The sequence below is a fragment of the Carex rostrata genome, chromosome 16, assembly GCF_964058835.1.
Source record: "Carex rostrata chromosome 16, lpCarRost1.2, whole genome shotgun sequence".
In the NCBI taxonomy this organism is placed as follows: Eukaryota; Viridiplantae; Streptophyta; class Magnoliopsida; order Poales; family Cyperaceae; genus Carex; species Carex rostrata.
Window position 1 is genome coordinate 4742404 of NC_135933.1, and position 24922 is coordinate 4767325.

The 24922-nt window shown below is 35.4% G+C and overlaps 1 protein-coding gene and 1 pseudogene across 2 annotated transcripts; one reads left to right on the top strand and one right to left on the bottom strand.

Moving 5' to 3' along the window:
- Nucleotides 1–4452: 4452 nt before the first annotated feature.
- On the bottom strand, nt 4453–9572 carry LOC144567177 (putative 1-acylglycerol-3-phosphate O-acyltransferase). The gene is made up of 9 exons (XM_078317237.1): nt 9186–9572; nt 8491–8730; nt 7624–7670; nt 7374–7492; nt 6842–7002; nt 6467–6576; nt 5509–5608; nt 5291–5414; nt 4453–4724 (listed from the first exon to the last, which is right to left on the bottom strand). The coding sequence occupies exons 1-9, from the start codon at nt 9374–9376 to the stop codon at nt 4593–4595; spliced, it is 1224 nt and encodes a 407-aa protein (XP_078173363.1). The 5' UTR covers nt 9377–9572; the 3' UTR covers nt 4453–4592.
- A 10376-nt stretch (nt 9573–19948) lies between these two features.
- LOC144567761 (GDP-fucose transporter 1 pseudogene) lies at nt 19949–23516 on the top strand (annotated as a pseudogene). Its single transcript, XR_013515501.1, has 2 exons — nt 19949–20409; nt 22102–23516. The product of XR_013515501.1 is annotated as a GDP-fucose transporter 1 pseudogene (transcript).
- The last annotated feature ends 1406 nt before the right edge of the window (nt 23517–24922 follow it).

Here is a 24922-nt window from a genome sequence, read left to right on the forward strand (position 1 = left end):
TATTCACACCAACAGGTGCAGCAGCTACTAGGTATTTCAATACTAGTAAATTCATACCAATGTTTCGTGGATGGCTCATGGGCTGAGACGGGGGAAGCTGGTATCGTGTTATACCTGGAAAAAGATGGAGTGTTGATCAAATGGGTTTCAAGGGCTATTGATGCTACTAATCCCAGTCAGGTAGAAGCAAAGACATTTTTTGGAAGATGCAAATTGCTAACAATTCCATGCAAATGGAGTGGTTTTTGTATTCTCTGATTCAAAAGAAACTTCGCATTCAATTAATACATTCTGTCCTGACACAAAGGATTAGAGATCATATAATGGAAGGTGGGATTGCAAATCAGAGACGGCTATACTAATTTTTTTGATAACTTTACATCACTAGATAATTTATGTTCCAAATTATTTGATAACTTCACATCACTAGATAATTATTAAAGTACGAAAGGTGGGATTTCTCTTGGAACGAAGAGAGGAGAAAAAGAAAAAGAGGAAGGATAAAATGGTAATTTATAAATCTAAAATCAGTATTATTAGAAAAAAAAATCAATAATTTGAGTAAATTTGTGAGTTTTTGAACTTTAGAAGGGTAAATATGATATTAAGAATTTTAGAGGGGGAAATGATTTTTGAGGAAAATAAAATTCCTCCTTCGGAGAAGGGCCACAAGGCAACATATCAAATTTACTCAGATAATAATATATATCGTATGATTTGAAATTTCAGTGATTTTTCTTATGGATGATCAAATCGGTTTTAAATTATACGATATGTATATTTCAAATATAAAAATAAAATAAAATCATTGGTATGTAAGCCGTCTAATATTTTTGGGTTGGTTGGAAAGTATGTAAATATATAGCACTAATTCAAGACTAGTGTCGTTATTTTTACTTGAAATACAATCCAAACACTTCTCTCCTGGAAAATAGTTTTATCTTATTAAGTTAATTCAATATTTTGTAGGAATAATGAGTATATGAAGGTCCGGTACATATCGCTAAAGGAATAGATCCACCATTTTAGCTGCCATTGAAACAATTAAGCTTACCTTTTTGTCAGACCGCGTTCAGTGACGAGACAGCTGCCTATTCCTGAAAAAGAAAATTTAACTGGACCTGGTTCTAAAATAGATCTTGCCTATCCCTGAATATAAGTTTGCCTACTCCTGATCCAAATTAAATCTCAACCTATTACCATTTTAATTTCTAAATCCCAGGTCGTTGTTCATTTTTGGTTTGGAAAAAAAATATCGCAGAGAAATAGAGAAAAATCTAAGCTGTTTGACAGAAGAAAAAAAGAGTGCACTATGCACAGAGAGAGGAGAAGGAGATCGCAGAGGAAGAAAGGAGCAGGTAGAAGAGAAGGAGATCGCTGAAGAGAGGAAAAAAGTCACTAGATTCAACTTTGGTTTTGTTGGAATTTCCTTTTTGAGAGTTAATTGTTTTTTCTGAAAATTTAACCAAAAACTATATTTTTTATTTTTGTAAGCTGTTGTTTTTGAGGTAATTGTATATTGGTGCCAGTGTGATTTTACGGTGTTTGGAGAGTTCTGATGTGCAGGCGTACATGTAAATGGTACCGGTATGATTTGATTCTTGTACATATCTCGAAAAATATGTTGGAAAGGGATGAATACTTAATTGAGAATCTCTCTTATGAATTATATGTTTTCTTTAATCAATTTCTACAAGCCGCTTTGAATTTGCTATATGATCTTCCCATGATAAATTCTCCTTTTTTTTCTTGTTGATACAAGTACAACATTATATTACCTATTATTTATGAGTTTGGCTAGTATAACATCAGTGTCATTTCAACCCATATAACACCAACTCTTAAACCTATCAAATTGACTTCAAATAGTGAATCTAAACCGTTCAAACCGATCTACTTCATTAGTTGTGCATTTACATGCAAAATTTATAACTTTTCGAATTTACTTAATATTAAGTCAAACGGTCAAATGTGTGAGTTTTTAAGTTAATTTTAATACATTTATTTTTCAATTTTTTTACCGCTTGATTTGATACTAAAATAACTCGAAAATATAAAAACAATTGTATGTAAACGCATCACTCATAATGTTAATCGGTTTGAACGGTTTTGATTAGTTGTTCGAAATCAATTTGATAGGTTTTAGAATTGGTGTTATATAGGCTAAAATGATACTGATGTTATATTAGCCAAACTCATTATTTATTGCATGCTCTTTTCGGTGTTTGTTTTGACTCAGCATTATATAACCTGTTGTTTAATGAGAAAATGATATTCAGCTTGGATCTCTTTCACTACCACTGATACAGTATCAAAATCAAACTCTAAATTAGCCTTGTGCACTTCTTGCTTGTATTGTTGATGAAATGCTTGTGATTTTGTGAGAAATTAACTGTGCGCGACTCTAATCGGCCTTGTGCATTTTTAGATTTTTAATTGTCTGTTAAGAATTGTATGAATGTGTGATTGTGAATTCATATGAAGTAACCCTCTCAGAGGCTGTTAGGACTTGTGCATTATTTATTAATGTATTTTTCAAATTGGGCTTTGTGCATTTTCTATGCATTTTTATCAAGAGACTTAATTGAAAAAATATACTACTTTTAGTAGACGTTTCAGTAGGCAGCTCGGGTGGAGGTGGTTAGAGAGTTATGGAGGCAATTTGAATCTGAACCTGTTTACAAAAAAAATCCGAGCTCAATTTCTATCTATCCCTGACTCAGATCTTGACTTTGCCACTGGCTGCATTGGCTGCCCTAATTAATAATAATCAGGCTAATGCCTTGGGTTTGCTTCCATGACGAACATAATTTACCAAATTGAAGCTTTAACAAATTTTTGAATTATTACTTGGCAGCTACTCTCAAGATTTCAAAACTAAAAAAATTGAATTAGTGCTATTAAAAGAAATGATAGATAGGATTATAGGAACTTTCCAATTCTCGTAAACCAACTTATCTTTTTTTGAAAATTTCCAATAGTGGCTATCAGAATTACAATATACCAGTATACACCATAAAACAACTAAACATTCCTACGGCAATTACAGCAATGAGAAACAGGAAATCAAACCAAAAACTACTAGACCGAGAACCCCTCAATTCCCTGCACTACTCAACAAAATTTCATCCATAACTTGGCTTCTTTATTGGCATGATGTGCAATCCAAATTGGGTCTGTTTCACCCTCTTCGAAAATCTTCTTATTGCGTGCCCTCCATAAAAACCAGCAAACTGCAAAGAAATAGGAACCCCATTTATTCCTGGATATCCATCTCTTGCAAGCTCTCCATGATTTATCTACCGTAGCCAGCACTGTGTAACCTAGCTGTAAGATGTTAACACCTAGCAAAGCATTCATCCTTGTCCAGCATCGTCTTGCCCTATCACACTGGAAAAATAAATGCATCGCAGTTTCAATAGGACAATTTAGGCAAACCTCACAACGCAAGTCACACTGTAAACCTCGGTGGATCATAACATCGTGTGTTAGAAGTCTCCCCTGTAATAATAGATAAACAAAAACCCGAACAGTTGGAGGTATTTTGAGCTGCCAAATGAACCGGTATCCCCAAAGTGTTTTCCCTGCTGATATTACCATCTTATAGAATGAATTAGCTGAATATTCATTCTCTTGTCCATAACCATACCACTCGGTCCTCTGCATGTTCTTGTACTTGGGGTACCTGACAGAGACCACTACTTATGGCCATTTGAAGTGAGTATTTTATGGTACAAGGTTCAGGGGTAAATTGGGAAATCATTGTTGGATACGACCAGGAATCAAACCAATATGAAATCGATGATCCTTGAGCTATATTCCATGTAACACTCCAATCAAAATGAGGTCTTAATTTCAACAATAGTAACCAAAAGAAAGAACCATGTCTCATCCAAATTCGATGTGTTTCAGGAGGTTTTGCCAAATTATAAAGCTGCATCACAGATTGAGTCCATAAGGAGTTAGGGTTCCTGTACATCCGCCACCACCATCTTAGTAATAATGATTTATTGCGAACCATAAGGTTAGCCCCTCCCATACCTCCATATTCTCTTGGATGGCAAACAATTTCCTAATTAATTAGCGATATGACCCTTCTATTTTCAGATTTACCCCATAAGAAGTCTCTTCGAATTTTATCAATCCTCTTGATTACCCAACTCGGTATAAGGAAGGATGACATGAAATAAATTGGGATTGAACTTAAAACCGAGTTCATTAGCTGTAACCGACCCCCCCGCCCCCCCCCCCCCCCCCCCCCCCCCCCCTTGAAATGAGTCTACTCTTCCATCCTTCCAACTTATCAGATCTACTTAATTGGTAGTTGCCCGGATAATCCTCATTGCCGTTGGATTGTGTGCGCGCGCACAACTAATAGATTAGATAGTTCTTTATTGAACTGGAATGAATATAAAATAGGTGACAAATTGTCTACAGAGCACAAGTCCCATAGAGCCAGAGGCCAATTTTATTTATAGACATGTTCCAACACAATCATGCATATATATCATGAAAATACAGAAAAATTATCTCATTACATAAATATACAATTTACAAACAAATGCCAGCATCCAAGACGCAAAACAATTATATTACGCAGATAATAGGCTCTCAGGGAGAGGTAAATTCTCTGAATTATTATCTGGAGACAGAATTCTACGGCATGCGTGGAATACCGCCGAATGGAATCCTGATGGATTGTCTATGAACACAAAGTGACCTGCCTGTATTCAAACAAAAAGAAAGAAAATTTACTTCTCCAATTATTAGAAAAATTACTTCTCCAATTATTTTCCAGATTTCTTTTGTTGTTTTGGGCCCTTGTAAAACATCAAACTACAGTTCTGCAAGCTAAAATTTTGTTTTTAAGTAATGCTACGTGTAGTTTTTGGGCAAAATATCTTCAAGCTCCATCCTCTCAAAGGTCTTTTTTGCAAATAACGCACCAGTACCCAGAATTTGCGATAATTGCGTGTCAGACCCACACTGTTTGAGATATTTCTAACAAGCAGAACTTGCACAGCTCAAGAGTTCTTTTCTTAACACCACTTTTGTTGACAACCAGGCCAAGTCAGATTTGTTGTTGGGTTCAAACTTCAAAGTTTATGTAAACTAGTTATAAGCAGAATTGCTGCAATTGATATAAACAACAATTATGAGGATATTTAACAGGTGGTTTTAAGTGCGGTTTATAAATGTTGAAAGTGTCAGGCATTCTTTACTTTGACTAGTTCTTGTGCTTTCTGTTGAGAGAGAGAGAGAGACACAGACACAGACAGAGAGGAGAGACCTGTGGAACCCGTATAATATCACAAGGCACTTTCATGTCTTCTCGAGCTTGTTGTGCGCCTTGGTAATTCATCCAATCATGGTATCCATATATGAACGTAGTTGGTACCTTCCATAGTGATGCACTGCACCAAAAGTTTATAAGACTTTACATGATATTGAAGCAACTTTTTGTGTACTCATATTCTAATTGAATTGAAAGATCAGCTACAACACTACCTTTGTAGAAGAGGCTTCCTAGCAAAGGCCCCAAAGGAAAAAATGTACTTCAAACATAGCTCTCCACTAGCCTTAGCCGCTAGAGTATGGTATATATAATCTTGAATATGCAAGAAAATGGGTTAGCTTATTTGCTAATTAATAGGAACATATAAAATAGTAACGTTTACCAAACACTATGTAGCCCATTTTATTAAAAAAAAAAAAACTACCCAGGTAGTGAAACCTGCGGGGGAGGGGGGGCGGGGACTGTTTGAGGTGCAGGCACGACCCATTTTAGTGCTTAACTTATTTACAACAACAACAACAACAACAACCAAGCCTTTAGTCCCAAACAAGTTGGGGTATGCTAGAAATGAAACCCAATAATAATCATAAAGTCAAGGCAGATAGTAATAAAATTAGTACACATAATAGTGCGGGAATTAAGTATTGGAATATCATATTAGCAGTAATAAACTAATCATTATCTCTGATTAAGACGAAAATCTGAATTTCAGTATGGATAAAGGTAGTGGTACAATATCAGCCCTGTAATGCCATAATATATCAGATCAGCAGTATCAAGTATCATGAAATTAAGCCTGATTAAGTACCTCAGGTATATTACTGCTGATAGTAATTGAAGTCTAACCAACGATCAATTGCATATTATTGAGAAATGGAAATGAAAGTTTCAAAAACATAAATAAGAAAAACACAATATTTTTGGACAAATTCTCTGGTAGATTTTTACAAAACAAAAATGAAGCCGAGCAAACCCTTGTCTCTTATTTGGACAAATTATCTGACAGATTATAAGAAACTTCATAAGGATGTACCATAAGAATGAATGTACACTTTACATACCCTTTATATAAAAAAATAGCTCCCTAATGTTACCTGATCCACTACTCCTAAATTCACCCCAATAAAAAAAAGGGGACGTATATAAATAAAAGTAAAGCAAGAATGACACCTGTAAACAGTGTGGATTCTTCTTCTGACAACACATCGCCAGTTGAATGAGAACCAAATCTAGCACTAGTGTATCTACGCACCAGATCCGGACCCCATGGTCCCAGCCCTCTGAAAATCAACAAAAACAAAGATCATATCAAATTGAATGCGCATGCACAGGAGCACGTTGCATACAAGCCCCTTCTGTTCTCTGCAAACCAGACAGATTTTTTATAGACGAGCATTCATAGAAAGGTTGCCAATCTCAGTAGGTTTCACCAGGAGATTTATTTTAATTTTAATGGTAACGCTGGACTGTGTTATAATCCTTTCCTGACGTTCATTTAAAAAATTCAACCTAATATAGATATCAAATTAAAAATGCACAACTTACCTGATAATTTTTTGAGGTGTGAAACCGGATTCCCATAAATGATTAAAAATCATGCCTTTCCAAGTAGCTCGAAATTTGGTTACCCATTCTGAGCTCTGGTCAGTCTCTGATGTAAAACCGGCCGGACCCACCAATATCAAGTGCTGAATGTGCTCAGGATGCTGCACCCAAGGTCAAATTGTTATTAATGAACCATGCATGAGGAAAAAGATGTATAGTTCATAAGTATTCTGAAAAGAATTCCGTCGACTGGATTTGCAAAGGGGTCCTTTTGATTGAACTAATTTCAAAACAACTTGATTGCTTTGCCAACTTTATGTTTTCAAAATGAAAGGACCATTCAGATATAGAAATTAAAGCCCAAGCCGTATTTACAACATTAAGGCACATTTGAAAATATTAATAAAATTGAGGCTAAGGGGCTTCCTAGCAAACAATGCCTTGATCTTTTGTAACATATTGCAACTACGGGGCTTCCTAGCAAAAATTTAGCTAAGTATGAGATTAATTAAATTAAGATTAAAGAGTATACTTTGAGTGCATATTTGGCTGCAACGTATCCACCAAAAGAATGACCAAGCAGAACAAAATTACTTAAATTTTTAGCCTTGCGCCACTCCTCGAACGAATCAATAAACCATTCTTCAGTTTCTATATGAACAAATAACACAAATAAGCACTTTGAAAATATGTATCTACTTATTTTTAAGATGACTTGTACAACTTACACAAAAACATTAAAACGATTCTAATTAAAAGTTTTAAACATAAATGAAACCGGCCTTCAGTGCTTTTACAAGTAAAGTCTGGTCTACTAGATCCACCCCATCTGTAAAAAAAGTCAAAATGTTAAAAACTTAAATAAAAAAAAAGGTACTTTCACCAACCAGTAAACTAGATTGCTGAAAATGATGTAGCCTTTCCAGTATTAAAAATGTTGCCCTGACTCTAATGATTTGTGTTTTATTAGTCCATTGAACAAAAATAAGCCAACTGGCTCTTGATCTTAAAGTTCTTATGGAATATGAGGACAAAAAAAAAAGGTTCAAGAAATGCACGCAAGGCAGTAATTTTCTTGTTGACATACTTGTTGTAACTGCCAGTGGCCTTAAGCAACAACTGCAAAATTATTGGGTGATACTTTGAAACAAAAAAGGGCCAAGCTATATTAGAATATACAGTAAATTGTGAAATTTTGGATATAATTGGAAGAGTGAGTCTATGGTACTATGCATATCACGGGTTGTTACCGTGCTACGGCTCTATATTCGAGTTTTCAAATCCTAACGGTCGATCCGAACCGTCCATCTTGTTCTCCATATTAATATGTGTTTGGAGACCAAATTTTACATTTTTTGAAAAATTTTTACTATTTTTTTAGATATTTAGAAAATCACTTGATCTGAAAATTCTGGACCATCCAAAAACAGTGATTTTCAATAAATCTAAAAAAATAGTAAAAAAATTTCAAAAAATGTAAAATTTGGTCTCCAAACACATATTAATATGGAGAACAAGATGAACGGTTCAGATCGACCGTTAGAATTTGAAAACTCGAATATAGAGCCGTAGCACGGTAACAAATCGTAATATGCATAGTACCATAGACTCACTCTAATTGGAAACTATGCCCTGAAAAAGAAACTAACCCTAGCTGATCTATAGCAACAATTCTAAATCGATCTGCAAGCACATCAAAGTTTCTGTAGAAGAAACCCTGAGAGGCACCATAACCATGCACCATGACAAGTGTCGGTGAATTACTCTCTTTGCTATCAAATGTCACCGTGTTAATGAATCTAGGTTCTTTGCTAGTGGATCTGAACCAGGAGATCTTTGACCCAGGCGGACCTGACCCAATATTCACCTGCTCTTGTACATATCCAGTTCTGCACAATAGAAACAAAGAAATCATCTTACTTCAAATCTATTAGGTATAAAGCTAATAAAACTAGGAATAAATCATATGATTGTGATAGTATACACTAATTAAGAGCTGTTCTTGTCTCTATTCATCCCCTTGTTTTTTGTTTAATACTACAGGATTATTAACACTTTAATTGAACACCTAAAAGTAATTCAAGTTTTTTAAAAAATATAAAGGGCTAATTACATTGGTACTGAATAAACTGACACACCTATTGGATTGGTACTCATCAGCTGGAATATTAATAAAAATAAATGGATGAGTAATTTTCTCTCCTGTCCCCATAATTACAACTATAGATGCTAGTGTTTAATATCAAATTACTTGTCAATTAACATTTATCTCAAAAGAGAATTGTTATCTAAAAAAAAATATCACCACCGACACAAGAAAACCAAGAAGAATGATAGGTTATACTTTACAAGAGAGAGGAGACGCTTTTCGGCGGCGATGATGCGCTCAGTAGAGGTGGGGATCCAACGGAGCACAGAAGGCCACGCCCACCTGGATTGAGAGACGGACGGCGACGACGACGACGATGGGGTCTCGCCAGCGACTCTCCTAATCTCCTCAGCCATCTTAATCCTCCTCGCCAAGACTCGGCTCATCACCTGGTGCACCGCACGGCTCAGTTCCTCTCCCGTATTTCTATCTATCTTCTTCTCAAATCCAAGCTGAACGCCTGTGCCAGTCCCTTGGACTCCCGAATGGCAGATTGAGAAAGGGGATTTCACGAGTAATTGTTATTTGGAATGATTCACTGATATATGGGTCCCGCTTCTTATTTCTGAATTAATTGTTTCTGGGGGAGGAGCGTATATTCGACTATTCGTACCCAGCGGGAAGCCGCCGCGTAACGGCACCGTCTTGGAAGACAAGTCACAAGTGGTTTATAGGGTTCAGATTGTCTCCATTCCAATTTATACTGGATGAGTCCTTACATCATCCCCTTTGGAATTTGCAAGGTAATACTGAGTGTACTAGAATGGGTACTGTATAGATTCTGTACGGCAAGCTCAAATATCATCCTTACTCGAGCGGAGTGTATTGAAAAAAATGGCCGGTTCATGATCGGATTGGACGAACAGTGAATCGAACCAGCTCGGGCTAGTTTGGACTGGAGTTCAAATCCGTGGTGGACCGGACCTAGCACGGTTTTTGGCTGCTTTTTCCACTAGATCCGGATGGGTCTTGACCCATAGACCGTGGCAACTTGTATTATGACAAAACCAGACTGAATTGGACAAAACTGTGTGAACCGGACCAAAAATGTGTGGATTCGGACCAAACGTGTGGATGCAGACTAAAACTGTGTGAACCTGGACTAGCCCGTCCAAAACCGTTCAGGACCGGACCAAAACCGTTTAAACCGCTGTAATTTTTATTTTTTAAACAATTTAACATGTTTTTTTTTTTAGGGATGTCTATAATACAGGGTAAGGCTACGGTGCTATAGGTTGCATAGGGGGTTACAGTGCTACGGCTCAATATTAGAGTTTTCAAAATTCTAACTGTCGATCTGAACCGTCCATCTTGTTCTCCATATTAATATGAGTTTGGAGACCAAATTTTACATTTTTTGGAATTTTTTTCCTATTTTTTTAGATAGGTAGAAAATAAATTGATCTAAAATATTCTGCACCATTCAGATATTTAATTTTCTACCTATCTAAAACAATAATAAAAAATTTCCAAAAAATGTAAAATTTGATCTCCAAACACATATTAATATGGAGAACAAGATGAACGGTTCGAATCGACCGTTAGGATTTTGAAAATTCAAATATTAAACTGTAGCACCATAACACCCTATGCAACCCATAGCACCATCTGTTTGATCGGACGATTGAGACCATTACAGCATTCCCTGTTAAGTTTAACGGAATATTTAGAAGAAGGATAAAATTGTCAATTTAAACCGTCTATTTCACTGATTCTCTCTTCGTCTCTTGTCTCGAAAACTCCACAACCCCAAAAACCCTCCATGCTGAAGAAAGCTGCTACGCCTCCACCGCCTCACTGACGCACCATCTCTCTGGCTCTCTCGCCTCGACTTCTGTTTTCCGACAAATCCCGCCCTTCCATTCTTTCTCGTCGTCTTTGATTTTTTTGGTATTTCTCCGTTGAAATCTCCCGTTGTCTTTGTTTTAACTCCTTTTCAATTTTCATTTTCCTACCATCCCCGTTTCTTTTACACTTTATTTTTCTTGATCTTTACATATACCAAATAGATTCGGGTAAATTGATTTTCGCTCTTCAAGCTAGTGCTAGGAAGTTTATGAAATGCTGTTGCAACCACGACGGAGGTACCGAGGTAGTAAAACGATTGTGATTTCTCCCTTCTGCTGTGACTCCCTTCCCCACGACTGAATGATTCAATTCTTTGTCAGTTCTTTTGCCTAATTTTTTACCTTTGTTCAGTATATGTATCAATTAACCCACTGATGTTCAGTTGTACAAGGCCAATATAAGGGAGCTTATGTGATTTGTATATGTATGTTAAACGATGGCCTGATAGCCTTACAGGTTAAAGCCAATTCAGAAGTTGATACAAGTCAGAAAATGACCAAATAAGTACCTTTTGTGTGAGTTTAATCAGGGTCCCAAGCTTCTATAACAGACTATCAATATGTTTGTTTGAAATTCATCTTGTAAATTTCGTTCATCGTGGTTCATTTGGTTAATTGTTGTCGAGCATATACATTCCCTTAATTAAGAATATGTATCTGTTTGAATTGCTATTGTATGGATTTTCTTTTTGAATATGGAGTTTGATTGCAAGTCAAATAATCTAACTGTGGCAAATTCGCACTGAGAATTTATTCTCACCCCCACCATTCGGGTCATTTTTCAGGTTTTGGTGCGACTGAGTCTGGGGAGGCACGCGATCAGTAGGCCTCTGGTTTAGGTCACCATTACTTCAGTAGATATTTGGTTAGTTGGCTAGAGATGTACATATTATTTTTGTTGTATTACTCTCTATGTCATACCTGATAGTCGGTATCCATGTGTAATACCTTGATGTATTATACTTTTACCAAACTTATGTACTCGGATATATATATAGAGGTTGGCTAAGATCAAAGTGGTAGTTCCTGAGCTTTGGTGCTACCAATTCGTTTTTCAATTTTCGAAGTTCAAAACGTCGATCTGAACCGTTCAAGTTGTTCTCCATATTAAATTGTGCTTGGAGACCAAATTTTACATTTTTCTGAATTTTTTTACTATTTATTAAGCTACTTTGAAAATCGCTGATCCAACGGTGGCTTAACAAAACAGTAAAATCAGAAGCCACCGTTGGATCAGCTGTTTTCAATGTGGCTTAATAAATAGTAAAAAAATTCAGCAAAATGTAAAATTTGGTCTCCAAGCACAATTTAATATGGAGAACAACTTAAACGGTTCGGATTGACGTTTTGAACTTTGAAAATTGAAAAACGAATTGGTAGCACCAAAGCTCAGGAACTACCACTTTGATCTTAGCCAACCTCTATATATATATATATATATATATATAGAGTACGGCTAACGCGCTTCCTCTAGCATATGGGCCGAAATGCTTCCGGTGGAAATTTAAAATTTCAAAATCCTAAAAGTCAATCTGAACCGTTCATTTTCTTCTCCATATTAATATCTACTTGGAGACCAAATTTTACATTTTTCTGAATTTTTTTACTATTTATTAAGCCACTTTGAAAATCGCTGATCCAATGGTTTTACTGTTTTGTTAAGCCACCGTTGGATCAGCGATTTTCAAAGTGGCTTAATAAATAGTAAAAAATTTCAGAAAAATGTAAAATTTGGTCTCCAAGCAAATATTAATATGGAGAAGGAGATGAACGGTTCAGATCGACTTTTTAGATTTTGAAATTTCAAATTTTCACCGGAAGCATTTCGGCCCATATGCTAGAGGAAGCGCGTTAGCCGTACTCATATATATATATATATATATATATATATATATATATATATATATATATATATATATATAGAGGTAGGCTAATATACAATTGATTGTTCCTAGCCTCCCGTGCAACCAAGTCGTTTTTCAATTTTTAAAGTCCAAATGATCGATCCAAACCGTTAGATGTGATCTCCATATTAAAATGTGCTAGGAGACCAAATTTTACATTTTTTGGAATTTTTTTACTATTTATTAAGCCACTTTGAAAATCGCTGATCCAACGGTAGCTTCTGATTTTACTGTTTGGTTAAGCCACCGTTGGATCAGCGATTTTCAAAGTAACTTAATAAATAGTAAAAAAATTCCAAAAAATATAAAATTTGGTCTCCTAGCACATTTTAATATGAAGATCACATCTAACGGTTTGGATTGATCATTTGGACTTTAAAAATCAGAAAACGACTTGGTTGCACGGGAGGCTAGGAACAATCGATTGTATATTAGCCTACCTCTATATATATATATATATATATATATATATATATATATATAGGCTGTGGCTAATTTGCTGCCGGCAGCATTTCTGCCGGCGGTGCTGCCACTGTTTTTTCTATTTTTTGATGTTCAAATGACAAATCTAAACCGTTAGATGTTTAATCTATATTATAATCTACTTGGAGACCAAATTTTACATTTTTTGGAATTTTTTTACTATATATTAAGCTGGTTTGAAAACCGCTGATTTCAATGCTGCAGAAATTTACTGAAATCAGCGGTTTTCAAACCAGCTTAATATATAGTAAAAAAAATTCCAAAAAATGTAAAATTTGGTCTCCAAGTAGATTATAATATAGATTAAACATCTAACGGTTTGGATTTGTTGTTTGGACATCACACGGCTAAATATAGCCCCGGCAGCACCTCTGCTGAAATGCTGCCAGCAGCAATTTAGACAGACCCTATATATATATACACACACATATATATGAACTCGTTTTTATGTTATTTTATTGTGAATTGATGAATTTATTTTAAATGCCTTGTAAGTATACATGGAGTTGTATGCTTACGGTGGGGCACTGTCGCAACCCGTGGCTGCGAGGTGTGACAACAGTGCCAAAATACACTACTCGTGTAATATCCAATATCACATGATATCTATAATAATAAGCGCAGTCAAGATATGTCATTGTATTTACTTATTCATTATGTTTCTTGATCTATGATGTTAATTATATTTACAGTTTCCAAAATAATAATGTGCGTCTATAATCTTACTCAATCAAGGAACCTAAAAGATATTATCACTCATCCAGATAATCATATCGTGGTGAAGATATTCATCTTCTTGATTCTTCGCGGGGACCTCCAAGTGCGATGGGCACAGAGAATAACTATCATATACTATCTCTGTACAAAAGATCCTCAGACTAGCATAATCTGCGCATATCCTAAGTATATATTTATATATACTAAAAGTTAGTAGTATTCATTTAGAGTCATCACAACTCCAAAAAAATTCATCGTCGCCAACTTAGTTTTGTACTCTTTTAGTATTTGATACATACCAAAATAGAATTTGCATTCTTCGAACCAATTAACTAGGCTACCCCCTCCAAACGATGGAAAATATATCTTAGGTAAATTTATCTTTTATGAGTTGTGTTGGTAGTCATGGTACCGATATTCCCTTCTTGATTAATGTATGTCTCCTTCAGGTGATTGACTTCTCTTATGGAACTCCCTTCTAGATGGACCAGTTCCTCTCATAGTTGACTTATTGTCATCACCTTGCTTACTTGAGATGTAGTCCATGAACATGCAAGTTAGTGCTTCAATCTTGCCATCAACTTCTTTAATAGCATCACAATTTCCTTGAATGGTACTCTCCAGTTGATCACACCTTGCATCGTGAACATGGGCTAACAATTGAGACTCTCTAGCCATCCCTATTAGCTTCTCATTGATCGTCGCCATGTCCCAGATGTCCTCCTCTTCTTGAGGATCGTTCTTCCTCGATTTCGGCATTCTTGTCTCTTCTTGGTTGCTCGAACTACTACTGCCAAGCTGCAATCTATGACTCTAATACCACTTGCAATAATCTTAGATCGCAACTGCTCAAACGAACTCAATTAGAGAACGTTGATACGAAAAGAAAAGATAATTGGGTGAAAATTAAGAATACGAAAGAATGGAACTTAGAATAGAATAAGAGAAAATTCAAGAAACTGGTTTATTCATTTCATAAAAATTGTTTCATGATTACATTGGCCTTATATATATAGGCGATTACATTGCAACAAAAATAACATAATTTGGTTGATTATTATTTTTGAATCACTTAGCGTCTTAGCCTACGATAGCACAGTGGAAATCAATTCCAGTTTCTCTCTGACTGATGTCTCCATTTTCTATATAGTGGGGCCCTATCATCAGCGATGCCTTCTTCTAACAGCACAACTCCTTCTAACGGTCTGTCCCGTTTATTAATTGAACCCTGGAACCCACTGTCAGCCTCCCGATGTTTAAATCTGCGTTCTTCTCTTTTAAACCAACGGTCGCCCCCAATGCTGCCTCTTGTTGCAATTTACTTTGAGATTTCATAAATCATCAATTTTTATTTTATTTATTTAAATGCAGATGAAATAAAAGAGAAATATGCTGCAAAATTCAATAAAACAACCACTTATAAAAATATAAATAATTTAAATTAGAGTTCAATCTATGAAGAATGATAAATAACAATTGCGTCAGTATAAAGAAAAAATCATAAGATATCTTCAAATCATTCTATAGTTCTATTGGGGCTCCCCTAATTCCTCACCAGGCCTTGAGGGGGTAACCAATCTGAGGTCGCTCAGCAAAGTCTGTGGGCGCCGTAGGATTGAGAGACGATCTGGATTGGTAGCAAGGTTGTCGTGCGGCCCTTTTACTTTGCCTAACTATCCACCTATTGTGCGGCTCTTTTACTTTGCCTAACTATCCACCTATCAATGAGTCGTATTCTCTGAGATATCTCACCCTACGTGCGTGACTGACGTGTAGAGTGTCTATTCAGGGGTAACGCAGGGAACAATATTATGCATTCTCTAAGATTCGTGCAGAAAGTATTTGAACGGTTGAGATTTTTCAAAAAGTCACGCACGCGATGATATATCACAGAGGATGTGAATTCTCTATCAGACTCAAAAAAGAAGAATAAAAATATGTGATAGGCCAGCTTAGGTTACACTGGGGGTTGATGGCATTAATTAAGGTTATATTCTGTAATGAAATTAAATAATCGAGACACCCCGGTCTACTTCAAGTTCCATCGAAAAGTTTAGGGGTCGGGTCAAAGAGGTTAAACATTGACAAAGGAGTTTTTATAAGCAACATCTCAACTTTGCTTCACATCGAATTTTGAATTATGTAATTTTGGAAGGATAGATAATAATATCAAAAGCACTGTTATCGAAACCGGATCAACGGCTTAGCTCAGGTCTTGGTTCATTGGTCAAATCTTTAAATTAAATGGCTGAACTGGTGATGTCTATATGATTAGCAAACATAAAAAAATTGTGTATTAAAAAATATACTCAAAACGTATTTTCTGAGGATTGATTAAAATTTAGTAATATTATGAGAAGGAAATGATATTGCATTTCTTTCTTTTGAGGATGCCCATATATATAATTTATGTTATTCGGCCATTTTTATTAAAATCCTAAAAAAAAAACAAATTTACAGATCTGCCCCAATTGTTCGATTTTTTTTTTTTAAATGCCCCAACTGTCAGGCCCACGGGTAGCCCAGCTTCCACACTAGATCGCCAGGCCCACGGGGGGTTCATTATAGATGCCTATTTATTCGGTTTTTTTTTTTTCTCTCCTGCCCACTCCAAACTCTTTCTAAACCCATTCAAAGGTAGAGAAGAAGAAAGAGAGAGCGCAACGATTTTTCTGGACAGCTACAGGTATTTTTTTAAAATTCTTTTCTAATTATTTTCTAATTAGCCACTGATTACTGTACCCGTAGTATATAATTACTGTACAAATAGTTTTTTTTTTAATTCCTTCTTAATTATTTTCTAATTAGACATTGATTACTGTACTCGTTATAATGACTGTACAATTAGTCTTTAATTACTGTACCCGTAGTATATAATTACTGTAATCCTCATGAAATTATTTTTTTAAATGTAGTTTGTCAAGGAAAAAATATTAGTTGCACTGTAATGAAAGTAGCCAATTCTATGTCATATCAGTTGGGATTTACACCAGTATTTTCGTATACTAGTTGCATAAGTTCCAGAAATGTGGTACTTTCATTAACATGGAAGCCAAATGCGGCATCTTTCGTGTGACACAAAGATGCCGCATTTGGCTTCCAGGTTAATGAAAGTGCCACATTTCTGGAACTTAAGCAACTAGTATACGAAAATACTAGTGTAAACTCCAACCGGTATAACATAGAATTGGCTACACAGATTGACACACAAAAAGGTTGGGGGAGTAGACCTTACTTCGTGAGGTATCCTATAACAGATGAGGAGGTGTGGAGAGGTGTGTATCATCAATTTAAGTCTATGGGGTTCCCGATAATAGACTTATATTCCAAGAGGGTTCCCCCGGCTGGGGCTGGACCTTCTAGTGTTCCCGAGTTAGACCTTCTAATGTTCCCCCGGCTGGACCTTTAGGTTATTACAACCAGGGGTACCATGACTCCAGTTATGACAACCAGGGGTACCATGACTCCAGTTATGACAACCAGGGGTACCATGACTCCAATTATGACAACTAGGAGTACTACAACTCCGGTTATGACAACCAGGGATACCATAACTACGGTTATGACAACCCGGGATACCATAACTCCTCTGAGTTTACTGAAGAGTTACCACCACCACCACCATCACCCATAATCCCTAGATTTCCATCTATACCAAAGTCAGAACCGGTACAGTTACCCGTTAATCAAAATGATATTGAGATTGATGTTGATGCTATTGATGCCATACCAGAAAAGAAAATGGAAACGGGAGATGAATATCAAAGGATTTGGAAATTTGATGACTTATCAGGTGGTGATGCAAATGTACAAGATTTATCCATGGAAGAAAAATTTCCGATTAGTGGTCAGGGGAATAGGCATCCAGTCGCCACATTCAACGATACCGCAGCTTTTAAAGAGGCAGACATTAGCTTCTTTGGTCCTCGTGTTGTATATAATCATGACTTGCCCCAGGACAACTTTATACCAACATAGATGAAAATCCTTCCTTTCCTTCTTAAATTCACTGAAACAGATTCCAAAAAGAGTTGAATTGTGATCCTTAATTTTCTCCAAATGAAAAGAGACAATGAACCTTCAATTAATACAGATCGTCGGGGGCAGCAGAGAACTTATCGGCAATGTGTCTATCTACAGCAGCGGATCTAAAGTTAATCAGAAAAATGCTTAACCATTTTTATAGTTTTAATTATATGTATTGAAATTTAATTCAAATTTATTTTTGTAAAGTTTGTATATGATTTAGCCTCCTCATAAAATGCTAAATTTATGTTTATAATCTAGTGGTTAGAATTGCAATTTATATGACTTTTCGCACTGTTAATTCCTTTACATCCCTTCACTTTTCAAATTTTGATCCCTAAAGTAACTCAAAGTTAGACTTTGGATTCGAACTGCCAATATTTTATACCAATATTTTATAATGGCCCTCTACCTCTTTTTAATGGTAAGTTTGTGCCTCTTCGCCTCCTGAAGATGCACGTTCCTCTTCATAGCGTCCTCGTCGGACGCCTGTCTCGGTAGCGTCCATATTAGAATCTAATCATTTCAATAAAATAATGTCACTTTTAAATTTTATTAAATACTACTAAAATTACAAAAATTGGCGGACTACTTGTTTTAAACTTGATCTCATTCTGATCCTACACATCACATATTTTCTAAGATTTTTTTCTTTACTATTTTAATAGTTTTAGATAAAAAATCACTACCTTCTAAAATCTTCTTATAAAGTAAAATTTACCTATCTAAAATAGCAAAATAATTCTAAAAAAATATAAACTTTAATATACAAATACATTTTTTTATGGAAATTATGTTGAACGTTTCAGATTGATTATTTATACTTTAAAAGTTGAGATACTAATTCATAATTTACACTATGCATAGTACATAGCAACATAGCCTCACTCTGTTAGAAATTTTATAGGATGTTTATCTTTTTCTCTAAACAAGGAAAAAAATCATTAATTCCAATGGAACTTTCCGGTAGAAATAGTTTGTTTATACAAAATAATATAATATTTTTAGTATCAAAATTTGAACATTATACATTGACGGAAACATTCGGATCACACTTGATCAGGCAACTTCTTCCTGCCATTTTTTTTTTGTGCTTTGTTGAGAGAATGTAATATCACACCAACATATACGAGCTGAAATATCTCATATTTTGCGTGACCGATGTGTATGTTGCCTATTTGGGATATCGCAGGGTCGATATTATCTTAGCTTTGAGATTCGTGCATAACGTATTTGAATGGTTGGGATTTTCCAAAAAAAAAAATCACACAAAATATGAGATATCTTCAGAGGATGCGAATTTAACATATGCACGCTAGTTTGATCTGTAAAAGTTGGCTCCTGAGAGCATCTACATCCTTGAAACTCTTGGAGTTTCTAAATAACTGTTAACTAACTTTTAGAAACTTTATCTCTGAAAGTTTATAAACCCTCACATCCCTGAAACTCAAAATTAGAGTTTCTTAATTGCCGCATCAGCAAATAAATTACAAGAGAAAAGAATTTCAGCGAATTATTTGACCACGTCAGAGTTTATAAACGGTTTCTTATTAAGAAACTTTGGAGCAAAGTTGCTAAATAAGAAACTCATTTGCATCCCTGAAACTGGTTTAGAAACTGCCACATCAGATTAGAAACTCAAAGAATTTCATGGATGTAGATGCTCTGAGTGTAGTAAAAGGATGTGAAAAGAAAAGAAAAAAAGAAAATAACATAGATTTGTAGATGAAACAAATAAAGATAAACTATTATATACATTTGTCGAGCTTTTACTCGCTTTTAATTGGATTAATCCTTTAACTTTCTTGTCATTAATTTCTTCTCCTTGGCTTTCTCTTCAAAGACGAGAACTCGGGAGCACATGGTCAGATCTGAAAGCATCTGTACCGGTGAAGACAAGCATGAGTAACTCAACGTGTAAAAAACCACTCGAAATAGAAGTCAAAAACCGCTGCACAAATTACCTAATTATCTAATCTATATCTCGATTCCGTTTTCTTAAATAATTACAAAGTCAACAAAATGGAGAATACCAGACACCATTAAAACCCCGCTAGAATTTCGATGAAGCCGTGTGCTAAACCCAAGGTAGAAATAGTCTTCAACTTGATCAATTTTGAATTTTACCTCTCCGTCTCCGCACTTTACTCGGGCAAAGAGATCATATATTGTCTAACTCCTACGCCAGTCAAAAAGAGAGGATCCAGATGAGAGACGAAAGCATCCGAATTATAATATTTTCAATTGCTTCATATACGGGCAGCATATGCTAAATTTTTTTAGGAAAGTAAACCTCCCTCCTATTTATGTTCTCCTCTCTCGTTGACCTCTTCCCGCACCTAGCACCTCTTGCTCTGCCTCTCCGTCTCCTCCTCCTTGGCCCATCAAGCCTTCACTGATCTCGAAGCAATTCATGCCAACACAAGATTGCTAAACCAAAGGGTACTAACCCCTTCAAACTCTTTAACACTGGTGTTTCTTTGTTCTCCGATTTTTTTTTTTTTTTCAGATTTTCTGATAAACCTTAGATGTTCAACGAAAAATTATTTAATTTCCCACATTGTTGTTATTATTAATTTATCATAAAGAACTTTTATTCAATTTCTTTTACTCTACAAGTTCTTTGTTAAACCTCCGATTCTTATGTCAATTGGTCAACTTGTGCGGTTCCCAAGATCATTTAGGACTAAAAAAACTTTGATTTATTGGATAGTTCAAGCGCCGCTAAGCCTTGATCACCCCTTTATAAATAAAAATGAGCTAATGCCATGGTTCCGTATAGTAATTAATGATATACAATTTTAGGTTCAAACATATTACAGGTTTAGATGGTCTTTGTCTGGTACCAGTAATATCCACTTGTTGGACTATCGAATGTTAGCACATTTTACTTAAGGCACTCAAACATGTTCTGTACTTGCTGATGATATGAAATTGTTGTATGCTACTTCTCAATTGCACAATGGATAACAGATTCTTTGAAAGCAATGTGGTGGTTCGGTTAAGCATGAAAGTGTTACATAAGCTTGTTTATAATTATAATGTTTTGGTGCTAGATTTTTTAATTTTTTCTTCTTGTGTGGTTTTTGGTTGGTTTCAGAAGTCAATTGTTTAGTACGAAGTTGCTTGTTATTGTATCAATGTCAAATTGTCAAGATTAGACCAAAGTGCTTGTTCATTATTGGTGTGTTATGCACTTCAATTATTATCTTAAATGTGAAGTATACGGTATGATTCATTCATCATGTGTAATTGCTTGTTTAATTTTCTGATTTTCCTATTTAGAATTATTTCATAATTCAATTCTGGTTTGCGTAGCACGAAACTAAATTACAAATATATCTATTTTCCTTTCCATCTACCTTTAAATTCTATGATTTTCCTATTTGGTCCCCCTCATTTGGGGGGATTAATTTCTTCAATAGATCTCCATGATTGAAGCGGTACAAGGAGCTTTAATTTAGACACTATAATTATTATCTTTAGAGTTTAATTACTTGCAGATGTGATTGCATTTCTCCAGATTCTTGTGAAATACTTTCTCAGTTGCCCATAAAAATTTATCAATATGCAACAGGCCCCTATTCAGCATTGGAAATGTGCCTCTAGTTTTCCCTTTTTTGTTCCCAATTTTTGCAATTGTTGTGAATTGCACCATTTTTGTTGCTTGATAGAGTAGAGAGGGAGTGTGTAGTCTGGATATTATTTGAATAAAAATGGAATGGATCCTATTAGATACATTATTGGGCACATAACAGATATTTTTTTTCTTATTTTTAAAAAAAGGGTACTGAGGAAGTTTTTATTCTCTGATCAAAAGCCCATATATTTGTCATTTACCCAATTTTTTTTATTTGAAGTAGCTCATCATTGGCAGGATTACCCATGAAATTACCGTAATTTGTCCCCATTTTGTAGTTATAGTTTATCTGATCTGAATCATTACTGGTACACTAAAATAAACCTTGCTTCTCTTTCATAAAACCAAAAAAAAAAAAAAAAAAAAAAGGAAGGAAAACTATTTATACCAGTTCTGGGACATTACCAGCATAAGTCTATTATTACTTTCTGGCATCATATGAAATTCCTTCATGTTTTTTACCAGTTGACACTAAAAACTGTTTAACTATGCAGGGTTAACTGCGTGACGTGATGAATTCAATAGAAGCTTCCAAGAAGTCCACCTTCACCACCACCGGTCTCGTGGTCGGCTATGCTCTTTGCTCAAGCCTCCTTGCTATAATAAACAAATATGCTATAACAAAATTTGCGTATCCAGCCTTGTTAACTGCTTTGCAATATCTGACATCAGTCCTAGGCGTCTGGGTCCTTGGAAAGCTTGGGTTTCTGTGCCATGATGCTTTTACCCTAGAAACTGCCAAGAAGTTCCTCCCAGCTGCCTTCGTTTTCTACCTTGCCATTTTCACAAACACCAATTTGCTAAAACATGCCAATGTAGACACATTTATTGTTTTCCGCAGTTTAACCCCTCTTTTAGTTGCAATCGCAGATACTGCCTTTAGGAAACAGCCTTGCCCCTCAAGGCTCACGTTTTTCTCCCTTTTTATAATCTTGGGTGGGGCTGTTGGCTATGTTTTGACCGATTCTGGTTTTACCCTCACGGCCTATTCTTGGGCTGTTGCGTATTTGATCACTATCACAACTGAAATGGTGTATATCAAGCACATTGTTATGAATCTAGCGTTAAATACCTGGGGTTTTGTGTTTTATAACAACCTTCTTTCTCTCATGATGGCACCTTTGTTTTGGTTTATAACTGGAGAGTCCAGTGAAATTTTTTCCAATATGCAATTGAGGCCGGATGATTGGTTTCAGTTCGACTCCTTTGTGGCAGTTTCAGCCTCTTGTGTTTTTGGGTTATTGATAAGCTTCTTCGGTTTTGCTGCAAGAAAGGCAATTTCTGCAACAGCATTTACAGTCACTGGTGTGGTAAATAAGTTTTTGACAGTTGCAATAAATGTGATGATCTGGGATAAGCATGCGAATACTGCTGGCTTGGTTAGTTTAGTTTCTACCATTGTGGGAGGAGTCTTGTACCAGCAATCAGTAACTAAAAGTGCAATTATGCCGGTGCCTGTTGAGAACAAGCTGAATGATGCTGACGGCGATGATGAAAAACAGCTTCTAGTTGAACCAAAAAGAGATTCTGGTGTTTAATTTTGAATATTGTTCAGTTTGAATCTCAAGCTGAGGCGTTTAAGGAAAATAGAAATTTAGTTTGAAAGGGGGAAGCTTGATGTTCTTTTTTTGTTTTTCTTTTTTCTTTTTCTTTTGTTTGATTCTTTTAAACACTTTCTTTTCATATCCATATTTTATTTCAGGAATAGATGACGAGTTTCTACTGTGACAGGATGTTCTATATGTTTGTTTTAGTGCCTGATGGTCTTTCTTGTATGGAAAATGCCAAAATGAAATCTATTAATCATCATCTTGCTAAATGCTTGCTTGTAACATTTTTGCAGACAAATCTATCAGAATTTTGTAGGTGTTGTTTTGTTAAAAAAAAAAGAGATTAAGAATATTATTGCTATTAATTCTTTTAACATGGAATAATTTGTAATATTTCGGGGTTGAAGTTTTTGTCAGCAAAGACTCTTCAGAAATTGTTCCTGTCAGCAAAGCAGGACATGCACTGATTTTGGATTTGACTGTCTTGGTATGCAACTTTATAAATTATATGATACTTTAACCAATTATGTCATTTTAATCAATAATTTCAAATTTAGGATTTGTTCATTATAATTGCAGCATGTCTAAATGTTGAATATCCTCTGTGTTTGAACTATCCAAAGTCACAGTCTCTAGAACTTTGCATTGCGGGGTTCTCTAAAATTCACTGCAGAGGAAGGGATGATTTACATGCCCTAATGGGAATGTTTGTTATAAGATCCCCAACATGTGTTCTTTCAATGTAAGAGAATAAGATGTTTGGTGCATTATATATTTCATCTTTTTCTCTCTCCTATTAGTTTTGCAGATGATGCAAACTTTTCTATTACAAGGAGATATAATCATGGTGAAAGATGTGATTTTCCTGAAGGGCATATATGTCAAGTTCCAGTCTTATACCACTGATTTTCTAGTATAGTATTGTCACTGTTCGAGTTTATCATAATTGTTTTAAATCCTTCTAATGTCCTCCAGAAATTGGTATTTCAGAAGTTCCACACACGTATTTAAATTGAACAAGATGCTGAGGAGATGTTGGTGCTTAATTACTGGAGATAGCATATGGTGGTATGCAACAATAAGAATTATTACATAGATATAGTTGAAACAAAGCCTTCTTTGGCAATTAGTATTATTGAGACAGATTGTGAATTGATTTTACACCTCCACTTGGACTATAGGAGCCTCAACCTGCCAAGCCTGCTGATCATGTAGGCCCCACAGGTCTGGTATGTCAGTATGGTGCTGTAGAGGTTTTCAATTGCTCACTGTGTTTTTATATTTATACATATACACAAACACACACTCAACGCACACACACACACACACACACACACACACAAAGACAAATGTCATAATGTAATAATGCTTTTTTATTGTGTGCGTGTGTGTGTATTGAGCCAGGAATGATCAAAATGTCACCATGATATGGTCATTGCAAGGAATGCATAATGTTTTACTCACATTGCATGCACACTCAATAGTTGTCATCTTTTGCAGGTAAAACTCTGCATTTGTGAGGTGTGCAACCTAGAACCAAGTTGTGTGTTGGTATAATGGTAAAGGCATATTATTAGATGCTGACAATTTTACTCTTTATCTAATCTGTTACCTGAACTGTAATTGTTCTATGAAAATTTAGATGCTGGGTACCAAATTTGAATAAACCAATTATGATAAGATTTGTTTTACTATGGAGTGATAAATGAATTTGCTCCCTTTCTATAACCAAATGGTAGCAATTTGGCAATTTGTTATTATTTTT

What these genes read in the sequence shown, in the direction of transcription:
- LOC144567177 (XM_078317237.1), bottom strand. Translation starts at nt 9,376, where the DNA reads ATGAGCCGAGTCTTGGCGAGGAGGATTAAGATGGCTGAGGAGATTAGG. An exon ending in TACTTGTAAAAGCACTGAAG is followed by an intron (nt 7,493 to 7,623) that starts GCCGGTTTCATT and finishes TTGTTCATATAG; the next exon opens with AAACTGAAGAATGGTTTATT. An exon ending in AGAATCCACACTGTTTACAG is followed by an intron (nt 5,609 to 6,466) that starts GTGTCATTCTTG and finishes TGCATATTCAAG; the next exon opens with ATTATATATACCATACTCTA.